Raw genomic sequence first — 14,888 nt, forward strand, 5'->3', positions numbered from 1 at the left:
CGTATCAGGATTACGACTAGTGTGACCAAAACCAACGAGACTGCTTTGTGGAATTCGTATAAGAAAGCCTCACACAAACAGATCTCATGGACAATGAAGGACATTGAAAGCACCGCTTAGATTCTTTTTAAATTATGTAAGTTTTCTCAATTTCAATTCACCAACAGTGCGAGCATCCTGCTGTGGATGGCCTTGGGTCTTGAGAAATGGATTGATTATACCTTATTGTCAACGCAACAGGAAAAATCCTCACTTATATTTTGCAAATTTGAGTCTTTGTTTGTTGTTGGATGTGCGAATGATAATCTCCTTGTCGTGCCACCACGGTCCCCACCTAGTAATTACAGCGGGGGTAAACGAATTTATTGACTAGAATACGTCATCTATTGTAGTTTTGTATATTAAGTCGAGCTATTTGGATGGATGCTCCATATTTAGGTGATGGGATGTCTGTGTAATACTCCTATATTCTTTTTGAGATACAGTGCCTAAGCATTATATATCTTCCCAGTGCGTGAGCATTTTATTTGATTATCATTGATTAAATAAATCATTGACTCCATTCCTATTTTTGGATTGCTGCAATCTTCTCCCAGGGAGAGTTTGTGGCCTACATGGATCTTGAGAGTCGTTTCTAAAAGTAAATGGAGATTTGGTAGCACTAACTTTCGTGGAGTAGTTCAATTGTACAAAGATATGAGATCATCTGAACGTGCATAAGTCAAGATGTTAGAGAAGAAGAAGAAGAAGATGCCTTGCCCGTAGATGTTAAGGAGGGGCAATTCGCGGTCCATACACTTGATGATGACACTTTGAAGAGGTCAGTTGTGGAGCTGAGCTCTCTATCTGACCCTCGATTTCTGAAGCTGTTAGACCAAGCGGAGCAGGAGTTCGGTTTTGGACAGATGGGCATTCTCGTCATTCCATGCACACATAATCATCTTCATTCTGTTATTGGGACAAAGTGAAGAGATTGTTATCTACGTATTTTTCAAGGATTTCTGTATATTTTGTCCAAGGTTTTCTCATTTTATTTATCAATCGGTGTGTACAAATAATCCATCAACAAATTTTATTTCAAGGTTTTCAAAACCTTCCTTTTTTAATTCCATCTGTACCATTTTACTGAAAAACATCTCAATTCTTCAACCAACTCAAAAATTAAGAAGACGATGGTGTTTTGACAGAATCCAACAAGTAAATACTAGTAATCTCACATATTGAATTTACTTATACAAAATAAAGATTTGTATATTTACTCATACATGATGCAAGAACCAATCTTCTAGTAGTAAACTTCTTTAAAAAAGAAAATATTTCCAATCACCCAGGGCCCCATGAATTTTAAAAAACTTACTTTATAGTAGTACATTTTTTTTTTATCACAGTAATGTAATTATTGTAGTGTAGAGACTATGATTCATGTTATCCATGGTTAGATACCGATTCATTTCATTCTTTGTGCAAATGTCAAACATTTTAACCTTTTTAGATTTGGTTGGTACCATGGAAATATGCAATCGAGGATGCAAAATGGAGTCTTCGATTTCAAATTCACTAATTGGTATTGCAAAATATTTGGATTTGAAATTAAATTTCAACTTCAAATCCGGTCAATTATATCATATCCAAATTAATTACAAACTTCAAAATCCTCTCAATTCTACAATTTGAATATCATATCCAAAGTAGATATTCGGAATTTTAAACAATTAGTACTATAAAATTGCATGCACGCAGCGCACTCACACCACACACACCCATCTAGTATAACAAATCGAACCCCGTCACAAATTAGCAAGAGTTCCAGCCCGTCTTGGTTGATGGTCATGGTATGTGAATTGTTTCGGGCTCTTAATAGGCCATTTCTCATGGGAGACGTACATAGCAATATATAGAATCCAGGTTGTAATATTCATGGCTAAAGATTGAATGTAGCATAAAGTTGATGGAACCATAACCAGACACCAAATAAGAATTTGGTTCAAAAAGGGAATTTAACAAGACATGAAGACAACGATCCGGACTACAGTTGTATTCTTTTGAAGGGAGGGAAATTTTTATGCCTACTTCTCTAAGATAGTAATCTCCAGTAAAAGAAGAAGGCTTCTGGTGCTGAAGAAGACTATGGGAAGTAGACAGGCCAATTGAAGTAGTATGAGTCTCGCACTTTTTTGTCCATTTGATTCCACTGTTGAAGAAAATCAAAATCATATGTAAGAAACAAAAGGCTAGAGAGGGTGCAGAAGCCAAATGTAGCAGTATGAGTTCCCCGACATTGTTATGTCTGAAACATGAGAAGAAGGTACCTGGAATTGATATGGTTGATTCTTGGCACGCGCTTTCTTCCAGTGATATTGTTCAAAAAGCATTGCTTTGTCATGCCAACTGCATTGTTAAAGAAAATGTGCATATGAACTGAAAGGATCCATAAAGATGCAAGAATAGCAACGAAGTGGACCTCAAAGGAATAGAAGTAGCAAGTCAAAAGGGAAGAGGTAAAAAAGTGTTTGCTTTGGAAGCATTTGAGCAACATGTAAGATGAAGAAGGAAAGACCAATAGGAAACAAAGTGCCATTTTCTCTTCTAGTAACATCTAAAGAAAGAGATAGAGCACGAACAGCTGTGGGCAATCAGAGGATCAATAATCCAGATGTACACCTAATTAACCTGAAAATGAAATAACAAATAAACCACCAAACCAACCGGACAAGGCACCCAGGCTGGATCAATATGGTTTAAAAGTAGTGACCCTACAAGCTCTCACCATAACTACACTAAACTCAATTCTCAAGTCAATTTGAACTGTTACAAATTCGAGATGCTAATTAAGGCTTCATGCAAGCATTTGAAATTCTCGGCAAAACTTATGGACATTGAGTGGGGAAAATTACAGTTAAAGATAACCAAAGTGTTTGCTTTAAAATGCAGAACATAAGGCCTCAACCAAGAACTATCCTACAATGGATGAAGATACATAGATGTTCATGTATGGAATAAGCAAGCTGTGCTAACAAGAATTAGATGTTAATAGAGGAAAGGCCAAACTGCAATAGTAAAGAGTACTTCATCCATATATGATACAACAGAGAAGAAAATAAAGTAAATAAATTAGTGAAAGATGTCATCTAATCTTCAATGTATAGCAAGCTGCTAGAAAGACGATGGAGTTTAACCTGGAAGATGCCTACTTCCACATTTATTTATACAATAATAAAGGTTGATAAAAAAAGACATTTGGTGACAAATAAGTTGGAAACATTGTGCATTTTGTATTGTGAGACATCCTTATCTTTTCTGCCTTCCATGGAAGGATTGCACATACTATAAAATACTATCAGCTAACACTTCACAAAGTGTTCCAATAATATCCTGCAGATTTTGATTAAACCCTAAACACAGCATTAAAATTCATCAACCAACCAGTAGAATTATGTACCAGGCACTACACATCTTCCCATCCTAGTAAATGCTATGCACAATTCAGTAGCTTAAGGCACAGAGAACACAAACAACACATACATAGATGATGACATAACAACCTACAATTCATAACCACATGATAAAAAAAAATAAAAAAAGGCATGAAAAACATTTTGCATAGTTACAGAGAAACATTGACAGAGAAAGTAGCGTGAGTGTGGAAGAATACTTGAATTGGTTGGAGAGAGTCCACATGTAAGGGTTACAGAGAACACAAACAACACATACACAGATGATGACATAACAACCTACAATTCATAACCACATGATAAAAAATATAAAAAAAGGCATGAAAAACATTTTGCATAGTTACAGAGAAACATTGACAGAGAAAGTAGCGTGAGTGTGGAAGAATACTTGAATTGGTTGGAGAGAGTCCACATGTAAGGGTTAATCCAGGTAAGGGCGGAGAAGGCGGCGGACCCGATCCATATGTTCACGAACCTTTCCGGATCAGCGTGAGGAACTCCCGGGTCGCCCCGATAAGCGTTTCCGAAGTACTTCTCCATATCTATTTCTCCTCAGCCGCTCTTCCTTATCCTAATTTATCCCTTATCAGTTTAGGGCTTTTTAAATTATCTTTCGCCTTCCGATAATTAATTATTTACATCAATATTTTGGGAAAAAAGAAATTAAAAAAAAAATACGGTACAATAGAAGCTACGGAGAGGGGATAGGAGAGTAGAGTGTGTTTCGTTGCAAAAATGGAAGTAGTTGATCTTCGTCGAATAAATATCTACTTTAATTGCCAAATTGTTGCTACCAATTCTCTGAAAGCCCCGCCGGATAGGTCATGCTGCCATCCCAGAAATCTCAGTCTGCATACCAAAAGGAGACGCAGCATTCATCTCACTACATCCAGGTTTTCTCGTTATGCATTCGTGTGACTTAATCACTAGAATTCACCGAAACAAATTATAATTTCTATTATTAGTATTTTGTGAGCTGGTTTGCTGTTGATGGGGTGCGTACTAAACAAGCCCAACAGCAATGACGGCCCATCAGCCCAAAGCCCAAGGAAGAGTATGAGTTCGGCATTACCAAAGAGTTCGGCCTCAGCCTACAGCTCGGTAAAAGCCAACCTATCAAGCTCTGCTCTCAGGTCGGCATCAAGCTCTACTCTCAGATCGGCAACCAAAGCAGGAGTATGAGTTCGGCATTACCAAAGAGTTCGGCCTCAGCCTACAGCTCGGTAAAAGCCAACCAATCAAGCTCTGCTCTCAGGTCGGCATCAAGCTCTACTCTCAGATCGGCAACCAAAGCAGTTCGGTCTCAGTATTCGACCGAACAAGGAGTTAGTGGACCCATACAGGATGTCCAACACACCCACTACCACGTGGTGTCAACTCAGGCCACGATCGTAGGCCATGACCTACGCTACATCCACGATCTTAGGCCATGACCTACACGACATCCACGACTTAGGGTGGTGATGCAAGCCACGATCTTAGTCCAAGATATAAATGGAACTTAGATCTGATATGAGGGGGTTAAGCTCTCTAGAGATAAAACACCATATAGCAAATAGCAAGTTTGTATTTGTAAGCTGTAGAAAACAGATCAAGCAATACAATCTTGCCCTCCCTTTTTCCCGTGGACGTAGATTTACTTCAGTAAATCGAACCACGTAAATTCTTTGTGTCTGCATTTTCATTCTCTACCAGCATTTGCTAACATCAAAAATTCGCGGATCCATCAGCTGTGTTTCCGAATGTACAATTCCTAAGGAACTTCCCAAGTAATGAGCCTATTTGGAAAAGTTGTCATGGTCAGGTTTGATACACTGATCTTACCTCAAGGGATGAAGGAACATAAACCATTGCCAGAAAATGCTTTCTTCACCATTAGGTACTTGTATAATTCAAGGGCAAAAGTTATTCTCGTGGGTAGCTGGAATGAAAGTGCAAATCCTAAGTTCAATATGGAAGGAAGTCTCTCGACAAAATCTGTTGCAGGTGTGTATCTAATTCTACTAGTTCAGTGGTCATTATAGCTTTTGCATTACAATTTATCTCAAGTCTTCTTTTGTTGAATGATTCTATGTGCTGCAGATTTCTTGTCATCCATGCTTGAACTTGAAGTTGTTCCGGTGAAACATGTTTCAGGGTTCATGCATTTAGATGCGGATGATATTCAAAAACCCGGCATTCTTTTGGTTGAGAATCTTTTCTGCTTCAAGGGGGAAAGAGCAAACTGTTGAGAGTTTGCCAAAGAACTTACTTCTGGGGTTGATATAATTGTCAATGATGCCTTTTCGGAGTCTCATAAAGTTCTTGCTTCTACAGTTGGTGCTGCTAAATTTTGCAATGCCTGCATCGCTGGGTTTTACTTTGAGGAGGGCCTATATAAGCTGAAGGAAATCATCAAAATCACTGGAAGGCCCTATATGGCTGTTGTAATGTCATATTCTCAACTTAAACAAATGTATCTAGAATTACATATATCTTCTAAACCTTCTTCTATATTAGTCATAGGGCTTCAACGTTTCATGCACAGATAGGTGGAAGCAAACTGGCAGACAAAGCTGCAGCCTTGCAGTCTTTAATATCTACATGTGATGGTTTAGTCTTTGTTGGAAATATGGCTTTTCAAATTATGCATGCTCTAGGAACACCCATTCTGATGAAACTGGAGCTCTATAAGAAGCTGCTAAGATAGTGGAGTCTGCAAAGTCTAGAAATATTCCAGTTGTTCTGCCTCAAGATGTTTGGTGCATCACAGATCATGTGTCAGAGAAGATTCAGATAGCTTATGTTCATTCTATTCCCGAAGGTAAATTATTGAGAAGCACCTTGCTGACTTTCTCTCTATGCATGTGTGATGGACGATTGGGCATGCTATAACTAAATGAGACTTCGTGTGTTTTCAGGTTGGCAACCTGTTGATATTGGACCAAGATCATTAGAAGAGATGGTGCATTTTCTTTCAGAGAGCAAGGTGCTAATGTTACAGAAAATCTTTTCTTTCAACTACACATTTTATGTCGCAATCCACTGTAGCTATCTTTCTGGAGCGGAGATGAGAGATCTAATAGATGATTCACACCAGTTAGAGTGATGGCTCTGTACTGATAGACATGGTCTATATTTAACGGTTTCTTTGAGTAGCTTACTTTATTTATTTTTCGTTTGCAAAATGCAATTGCTAGGTTTTCCCTGCATAAGTAGTATCCTGTGAATTTTTCAGCTTCTCTTGACAATTTTTTCATTTGCTTCAGAAAATAACAAGGATTGGCCCATTGAGATTTAGCTCTAGAGTGCAGGACAAAGATGGGACTTTTAAACTTGCTGAAGCACTTGGTACTCTAACCAATTGCAATGTGACTTTCGTTGGAAAAATGGAATTTGAAGAATCACTCTGGATATCAAAGCCTTATTCACATGATAATTTTCTCAAAAATGCTGCGGTTGTTTGGGAGGTTCTTAAAGGAGGAAAACTTCCCGGGGTTTTGGCATTGGATAGAGTATGTATCTACTACTCCATTTTGATTGAATGCACTGATCAAGTATGGTGGATTGGTAATAAAGGAAAACTGCAGGAGATCAAGTATCCGGAATAAATATTAAGAGGAATGAAATAATCACGATGTGTACGAAAAGGTCATGTCATGCCCTTATTCACATGTAGTTATAAAACTTCTAACCAAAAAGGTGTTCAAAAGATCTGTAATAACATGTTACTTTGAAAATTTAGATCAAGAAAATAGAATCTTCCTTCCCCCTTCACTATGAACTTATCTCATTCAAGCTCGTGCCTCCATCCAGGAAATTTAGTCTGATTTTCCATTATATTGACACTATCTGGAATCTTACTCTGTTCTTGTTTATTTTTGAGTCATAAAATATTTTGAATTTGCAGGCGTATCACTGGAGTGTTGTCTATGATGATCCAATGAGATCTCTGGTGGTTGATGTTGGGAGTTGTAATATCACTCTGCTAATATGCCGGAAAATTGTATTTTTGCTCTCAAATGGTGTTATATTACTGAACTTTTCTGTTTTGAGTATTTGAGGTTAGGATCTTATTTAGTTCTATTATACTCAGTTTAATAGAATAGCCCCAATTACGTGCTTGCTACAGGAAATGGTTTGTTTTTGTTTGGAATGGGGAGGAGAAGAAAAGATATGAACTTTCTGGGGCTCGAAATGAATGCAAAGGTTTTTGTTTCTTGTAAAGAAATTGATAATTGAATTTTGAGCTGGTGGCATCTGATTGGGAAAGGCATGTGTTAGGTCGTGGTGATCCTATGTACAGACTCTTACTTTCTACAGTGGAAAACGGAGACTGAACCATAAGGCATTTCCCTGCCGTCGTATCTTGGATTTCGAGGCTTGCAGTGGTCATTTCATGGTAAGTGATGTTGGATATTTTAGTGTAATTGGATTAACTTGATTGATCAACGTGATCATAATGAGACATCAAATAAGTTAGAAGTACGGAGTGTACATTTATTTGAATTCGTTATGATTAGACGGGGTTCGGGGCAGCGCCCCCGAGTAGCGAGGTCTAAGGGGCGGCAGCCCCTGGCTGGGGTCGTCAATGGTTCAAAGATTTTAAATCAATTGAAGATGGATCTTCTTTGAAGATGGGCAACGTTGTAACTGAACCAATCAAAGGAATATGAAATGTTAGCCTAGTATTTACTTCCGGAAACTCTTTAGTTTTAGAAAATGTTGTGTATGTACCTGGAATTCGTAAAAACTTAGTATCTGGTATTGTATTAAATAATTGTGGTTATAAACCAGTTTTAGAAAGTGACAAATACATTCTGTCAAGACATGGTACTTTTATTGGTTTCGGTTATCTTTTGTGGCATGTTCAAGTTGAACCTAGATGTTTCTTTTGTTAATAATTCTGTTTGCATGACTTCTACAAGTTCTAGTAATCATGTTAGTAAATCAGAATTGTGGCATGCTAGATTAGGACATGTACATTATAAGAGATTGAAAGACATATCGAAAACGAGTTTAATACCAGCTTTTGAATTGAATGTTGAAAGATGTAAATCTTGCATGTTAACTAAGATTACTCGCCAACCTTTCAATAAACATATCACTAAAGATACTAAGGTATTAGAACTTATACACAGTGATTTGTGTGACTTTCATTCGACTCTATCACTTGGTAATAAAAAGTATGTAGTTACTTTTATTGATGATGCTACTAGATATTGCAATGTGTATTTGTGCCATTCAAAAGATGGAGCTCTTGATAAATTTAAAATTTTCAAAGAAAGTGTAGAGCTTCATCATGGTTTGAAGATTAAAGTTCTTCGCACTGATAGGGGATGTGAGTATTATGATCCAGTATATTTCGAATCTACTGGTATAGTACATCAGACCACTGCTCCATTTACACCACAACAAAATGGTGTAGCAGAAAGAAAGAATAGAACGTTGAAAGAAATGGTTAATTCAATGTTGTGCTATTCTGGCCTAAGTGAAGGATTTTAGGGTGGGGCTATGTTAATAGCCTGTTACTTATTGAACATAGTTCCTAATAAAAGTAACAATATAACCCCTTATGAACTTTGGCATAAAAACCACCAAAACTGAGTTATCTCAGAGTTTGAGGTTGTCGGGCTGTGGTAAGACTAACTGACCCTAAAATGAAGACCACAGGTCAAAGAGGTATAGATTGTGTATTTCTTGGCTATCCCAAAAATTCTGTCTGTTATAGGTTCTATGTAATAGAACCTAATGACTACGTATCCGTGCACTCTATTATTGAGTCAAGAGATGCTGATTTTGGAAGTGAGAATAGATTCACATCTTTACCTAAACCTGGAGGTATGATTGCAAGCTCTAGTAACTATGATGTGACGAACAAAGTGACTAATACACCTCCTGAGGGTAGGAGGAGTGGTAGAGCAAGAAAAGCTAAGTCTTTTGATGATGATTTCCAATTGTACTTGGTAGAAGGATCAATGAATGAAATTAACTTTCAATATCAATATTGTTTTAATATTGGTGATGATCCAAGGACCTACAAAGAGGCTATGACATCGAGGGATGCTGCATTTTGGAAAGAGACAATCCAAGATGAGATGGATTCTATAATCCAAGATAATACTTGGAAACTGACTGATTTACCACATGGGTGTGAACCTTTGAATAGTAAATGGATCTTCAAAACGAAGATGAAGGTATATAGAAGCATAAACATAAACAAATATAAAGCCAGATTGGTTATCCAAGGCTTTAGACAAAAGGAATGAATTGATTTCTTTGACACCTATGCTCATGTTGCAAGGATTTCCACCATTAGATTATTGTTAGCACTTGCTGCTATACATAAACAATAATTCACCAAATGGATGTTAAGACTGTCTTTTTGAATGGTGAATTAGATGAAGAGATTTACATGAAACAACCAGAAGGCTTTGTCATGCCTCGTAATGAACATAAGGTATGTAAATTGATAAAATCTCTTTATGGACTAAAGCAAGCCCCCAAGCAATGGCATCAAAAGTTTGATGACGTGGTGTTGTCTAATGGTTTTGTATTAAACCAAGCAGACAAGTGTGTATATAGCAAATTCGACACTACTGGAAAATGGGTGATCATTTGCTTATACGTAGATGACATGTTGATCTTTGGTACTGACCAAGATCAAGTGGATAAAACAAATAAATTTTTGTCATCTAAGTTTGAGATGAAAGACAAGGGGAAGACTGATGTGATTCTTGGAATTAAGATCACACACGGAGAACAAGGAATTTCCATTTCTCAATCACATTATATTGAGAAAGTGTTGGAAAAATTTAATTTCAAAGATTGTTCTCCAGTTAAGACTCCTTTTGATCCTAGTGCAAAACTCGTGCCTAATAAAGGAGTTGCTGTGAATCAGCTTGAATATTCAAAGGCTATTGGATCACTCATGTATGCCATGATTAGTACTAGACCCGATATAGCCTTTGCAGTTGGAAAATTGAGTCGATATACTCACAATCCAAGTTTAATCCACTGGCAAGCAATGAATCAAGTATTTAAATACTTAAAAGGAACCATGGATTATAGTTTGTCTTATTCTGGAATCCCTTATGTTCTTGAAGGTTATTCGGATGCAAGTTGAATTACTAATATGGAAGATCATTCTTCCACAAGTGGTTGGGTATTCCTTCTTGGAGGTGGTGCTATATGTTGGGCATCAAAGAAACAAACTTGTATCACAAATTCAACAATGGAATCAGAGTTTGTGGCATTAGCAGCAGCTGGTAAAGAGGCTGAATGGCTAAGAAATTTAATCTATGAAATTCCATTGTGGCCTAAACCAATATCATCTATATCTATCAGATGCGATAGTGCAACTACCTTGGCTAAGGCATATAGTCAAGTGTATAATGGAAAGTTTAGACACTTAGGTGTTAGACATAGCATGATTTGAGAACTTATTACGGATGGTGTGATATCTGTGGAGTTTGTGAGAACTCACAATAATTTAGCCTATTATTTGACCAAAGGGTTAAGTAGAGATCTTGTGCAGAAGTCGACTATAGGGATGAGATTAAAGTCCACTACAAATCTCTGATATTAAGATACTCAATTCCCATTTAGTATGACACTAGATGCTGAATTCAATGTGGAAGGCTTAATATTTGGAGATTGGAACACATTAAAGAATCATCCCTAGGTATGTGTTCAAACCTACAAGTTAAGGAGGTTGAATGTATATATTCTTAATATTGAAAAATTGCATATGTAGGTGCAAGAATAAAGGAACTACATATATAAGCATGAGATTAGCCGCTTCAAGAAGCTAGGACTTGGCTTTGACATGTTTATGAAGGATAAGGACATAGGCTAGTAAATATAGTGTCAAGATAGAACATATTTGTATGTAAACATTTGTGTACATTATCTTCGTGTATTCAAAGTGAGTTCTCATGGTTCAATCCTTAGAGACACCATGGGTATTCGAATGTATAATGTGTTAAGGTGAAATTCAATCGTTACGATATTTCATTTATGCAAAAGTTTGAATTTTGAGATGACTTGTTTTAGTTGATCAAGGATTGCACTAAAATAGGGGAGGATTGTTGGATATTTTAGTGTAATTGGATTAACTTGATTGATCAACGTGATCATAATGAGACATCAAATAAGTTGGAAATGCGGAGTGTACACTTATTTGAATTCGTTATGATTAGACGAGGGTTCGGGGGCAGCGCCCCCGAGTAGCGGGGTCCAATGGAAATTTTTTATTTCCATTAAAGTTGCAGTACAGAAAATTCATCCAGAAACGTAATTTTCGAAAGTTGAAGGGCTATTTTGCAATTTCCTTTTCCGCCAAAAACTATTAGAAACAGTTAAGAAACGAAGAGATGCGACTCTTCGTTTTCAGCCTCTTCTTATGATCAATTTCTGGGTTCAAAGAGATATTACATAATCTATATACGAATATTTTCGAAACCTGAATTGTATCCGATCAAATATTGGTAGAACCGTCAAATTAATTTGATCTGAAAGTGTTGTTCACACCTTTCAGTATATCTGATTGTTCTTATTTCAGTAAATCTTCCTAACAAGTGATTCTCTGTAAGCTGTTTCTAATTGATTATAAAGTGAAAATAAATTCCTTAAACTACACCATGATCTCCTTTACTAGTTACTATATCATTCATAATTTACAATCGCAAATTTTCTTTATTTCACCACTATGTTGGAAAGAACAACTACTGTCTATTGCTGATAGTGCATTACGGAGGCGTTCGGTTGGAAAGATAAAATAATAATGAGATTCAATATAGGATAAAATAAGATGGGCCTTGTCTTGGACTAAATTAGTATTACTAAATTTTATATTGATGTTTGGTTAAATAGACTATGTCTTGGACTAAATTAGTACTACTAAATTTTATATTGATGTTTGGTTGAAAAGACTATGTCTAAGACATAATATAAATTAAAAGTTTGGTTGATGAAATTAATACAAATGTTACAATTAATTAATTTATTTATTATAAAATTTACAAAACAATTGAAAGTAATCTTATTTGTGAAATGATCAAGTTAAATGCAAATTGGTAAAAATTAGACAAATTTTCGTAAACGGACAGAGATTTTTTGTGACAAAAATGTATACTAATAAAAATACAGATTTTTTTTTGCATAAATAAATTGAAAAGAAAAAATGAGAAAATTTAATTCAATAAAACTTCTCTAAAAAAACGTTTTACTTATACAATACTACATTCATCAGACAGGACCTTAGTTTGTTTTTGCAGTTACCGATTGTGTGTGTATTGAATGGTAAAAAAATGTTCAGCCATGGGTATGGGTAGCACCAGTAGCAGCCTTAGCCCACAAATCCTCGAGAAATCGATGAAAATTTGTGTGCGTGGAGCCATCTTCATCCAATGCTTTGTGCACCACCGAGCTCATCCTCTTCATCTCACCCCTCAACGAATTTGAAGTTTCACTACCGATCAACTCCTTAATCTTCTCTGCAACTTCTTTCCTATCAACTGATGTTCCGTCGCAGAGATTAATCCCCACCTTCCAATCATCAACCACTAGTTTCCTGTTAGTTGGTTGGTCCGCGAAAAAGGGATAGCATATCATTGGAACACCGCAGCATATGGATTCAAGAATTGAGTTCCATCCACAATGCGTTAGGAATCCTCCAATCACAGGATTGGAGAGCACCTCATTCTGATTGCACCATGAAACAATCACCCCTCGCTCCTTGCTCTCATTCGCAAAACCATCTGGTAACATGTCTGCACCGTCGCGAATCACCCAGACAAAGTGAACTCCGCTGAGGAGAATCCCATTAGCTATCTCCTCAGCTAGCTGCTGGTTGCTCTGAGCAAGACTGCCGAATGAAACATACAAAACAGACCCACGAGGCTTCGAATCCAGCCACTCCGCGCAATCTGTCTTGGACCATAGACTCTTTGGAACATCAAGTTTGGAGAAGTTCACAGGTCCTATTGCATAAGTAGGCTGCTTCTGGTTCATAGCTGAAACCCATTCGTGTTCGAGTTCGTCTACTGTGTTGATGAGGATGAAATCTGCTTGCTTCACCTTCTCAAATGCTTCCACCATAATCCTTCTGGTGATGCTTGTTTCGTCCCAATCGTGAAAATTGGACGTCAAGTCCTTGGTCTTAATCTTGATGGCCTCAATTCCTGGTATAACATCTATGACAACATTTTCCTCATCACCTGTTCATCAAGCCAAAACCCAAACAACTCTTCTAAACTGATTAAGCTTTTAGATGAGCAATAATGCAATGAAATAGCCAACAGCACATCACATACCTTGTACTGGGAAATAGCCCCTCTCTCTGAGAAGATCCAAGTGATAGTACAATATAAACACAAGAGCAGGCTGTGTCCAAAAGGAGACATTCAACATGTTATATTTATGAGCAATAGTTGCAGGCAAAGAATATGAAGTGTCAGCAACCAAGAAATGCTCAAAAGCCTCATCATCGGAGTTGATTATGTTTCCGATTAACTCATCCACACGTGACGGGAAATCGAGGAAAATAGCCTCCCAGTGCTGCTTGTAGTTGATTATCCTGTCGAAATCCGGAGGGAACCCGTCACTAATTGTGGTGTAACGTATGTCTAGACCCGACTGGCGAGCTCGAATGAAGGGATCGGCCTCTGCAACGTTAACGCCGTCAGCTTTGGCTAGCATGTGGTGAACGAACTCGGGGTGGACGAACGTGACGACACATCCACTTGAAGCAAGCTTGATAGCCAGATTGGTGAAGGGGATGACATGGCCTTGGTAGCAGAATCCGATCATAATGGCATGTAGCCTTTTCTTCCCCATTTTTTCTTTTTTCAAGGATGTTAATGTACACAGTCTGTCTCTATATACTATAAGTTATAGCGGTGCAATATTGTTGCTTACACAAGATAGCCGGCATCATTCGTTCAGTTATGACAAAAACAGAAGCTAGAGACAACTGAAACCGAACGTAAATCATGTACTAGTACTTTTTAATTTGAAGAAATCATAAATTTATTGGAGAGATGGAATGAGAAATAGCAACATAAAAAGGTAATCCAAAAATGCTTTGGACTCGTAAGCGAATTTAATACACAACCTAAACGCCAAACACTACTATTTGCATGTTTACCCTGTTCATTTCAATAAAAGGCAAATGTTTTAGTATTTCTTTTCTACATCAATTTACCAATACATATTAGGCAATTAGTTAAATAGACAAGCTACAAATTGTTTGTGAAACACTATCTAAAATTTGTCACTGAAGATCCATCACTCGTCCAATTTTCTACTCACCTCCTTGATTGCGCATTCCTCAACTCGATTTCCGGCTCATCAAATACTTTATCTTCTCCTCGACTTCGTCCCAAACCCGATCACAAAAGACTAATCCCGATCTTCTAGTGGTTATTACCACTAGACGATTGCTATTATTCTCTT

General features: G+C 37.2%; 2 protein-coding genes and 1 pseudogene across 2 annotated transcripts; 1 reads left to right on the forward strand and 2 right to left on the reverse strand.

The window, feature by feature from the left end:
* Positions 1–1,893: 1,893 nt before the first annotated feature.
* On the reverse strand, positions 1,894–4,492 carry LOC121792212. Its single transcript, XM_042190071.1, has 3 exons — positions 3,841–4,492; positions 2,310–2,388; positions 1,894–2,191 (listed from the first exon to the last, which is right to left on the reverse strand). Exons 1-3 carry the CDS (start codon positions 3,990–3,992, stop codon positions 2,126–2,128), a joined length of 297 nt encoding a protein of 98 aa, XP_042046005.1. The 5' UTR covers positions 3,993–4,492; the 3' UTR covers positions 1,894–2,125.
* Positions 4,493–5,062: 570 nt separating this feature from the next.
* LOC121792236 lies at positions 5,063–8,245 on the forward strand (annotated as a pseudogene).
* Positions 8,246–12,746: 4,501 nt separating this feature from the next.
* Positions 12,747–14,445, reverse strand: LOC121778397 (UDP-glycosyltransferase 86A1-like). The gene is made up of 2 exons (XM_042175749.1): positions 13,748–14,445; positions 12,747–13,651 (listed from the first exon to the last, which is right to left on the reverse strand). The coding sequence occupies exons 1-2, from the start codon at positions 14,268–14,270 to the stop codon at positions 12,747–12,749; spliced, it is 1,428 nt and encodes a 475-aa protein (XP_042031683.1). The 5' UTR covers positions 14,271–14,445.
* Positions 14,446–14,888: the final 443 nt, after the last annotated feature.

Source organism: Salvia splendens, chromosome 2 (assembly GCF_004379255.2).
Source record: "Salvia splendens isolate huo1 chromosome 2, SspV2, whole genome shotgun sequence".
Classification (NCBI taxonomy): domain Eukaryota; kingdom Viridiplantae; phylum Streptophyta; class Magnoliopsida; order Lamiales; family Lamiaceae; genus Salvia; species Salvia splendens.

What these genes read in the sequence shown, in the direction of transcription:
- LOC121778397 (XM_042175749.1), bottom strand. Translation starts at nt 14,270, where the DNA reads ATGGGGAAGAAAAGGCTACATGCCATTATGATCGGATTCTGCTACCAA. An exon ending in GGGCTATTTCCCAGTACAAG is followed by an intron (nt 13,652 to 13,747) that starts GTATGTGATGTG and finishes CTTGATGAACAG; the next exon opens with GTGATGAGGAAAATGTTGTC.
- LOC121792212 (XM_042190071.1), bottom strand. Translation starts at nt 3,992, where the DNA reads ATGGAGAAGTACTTCGGAAACGCTTATCGGGGCGACCCGGGAGTTCCT. An exon ending in ACTCTCTCCAACCAATTCAA is followed by an intron (nt 2,389 to 3,840) that starts GTATTCTTCCAC and finishes TTAACAATGCAG; the next exon opens with TTGGCATGACAAAGCAATGC. An exon ending in ATCAACCATATCAATTCCAG is followed by an intron (nt 2,192 to 2,309) that starts GTACCTTCTTCT and finishes TTTCTTCAACAG; the next exon opens with TGGAATCAAATGGACAAAAA.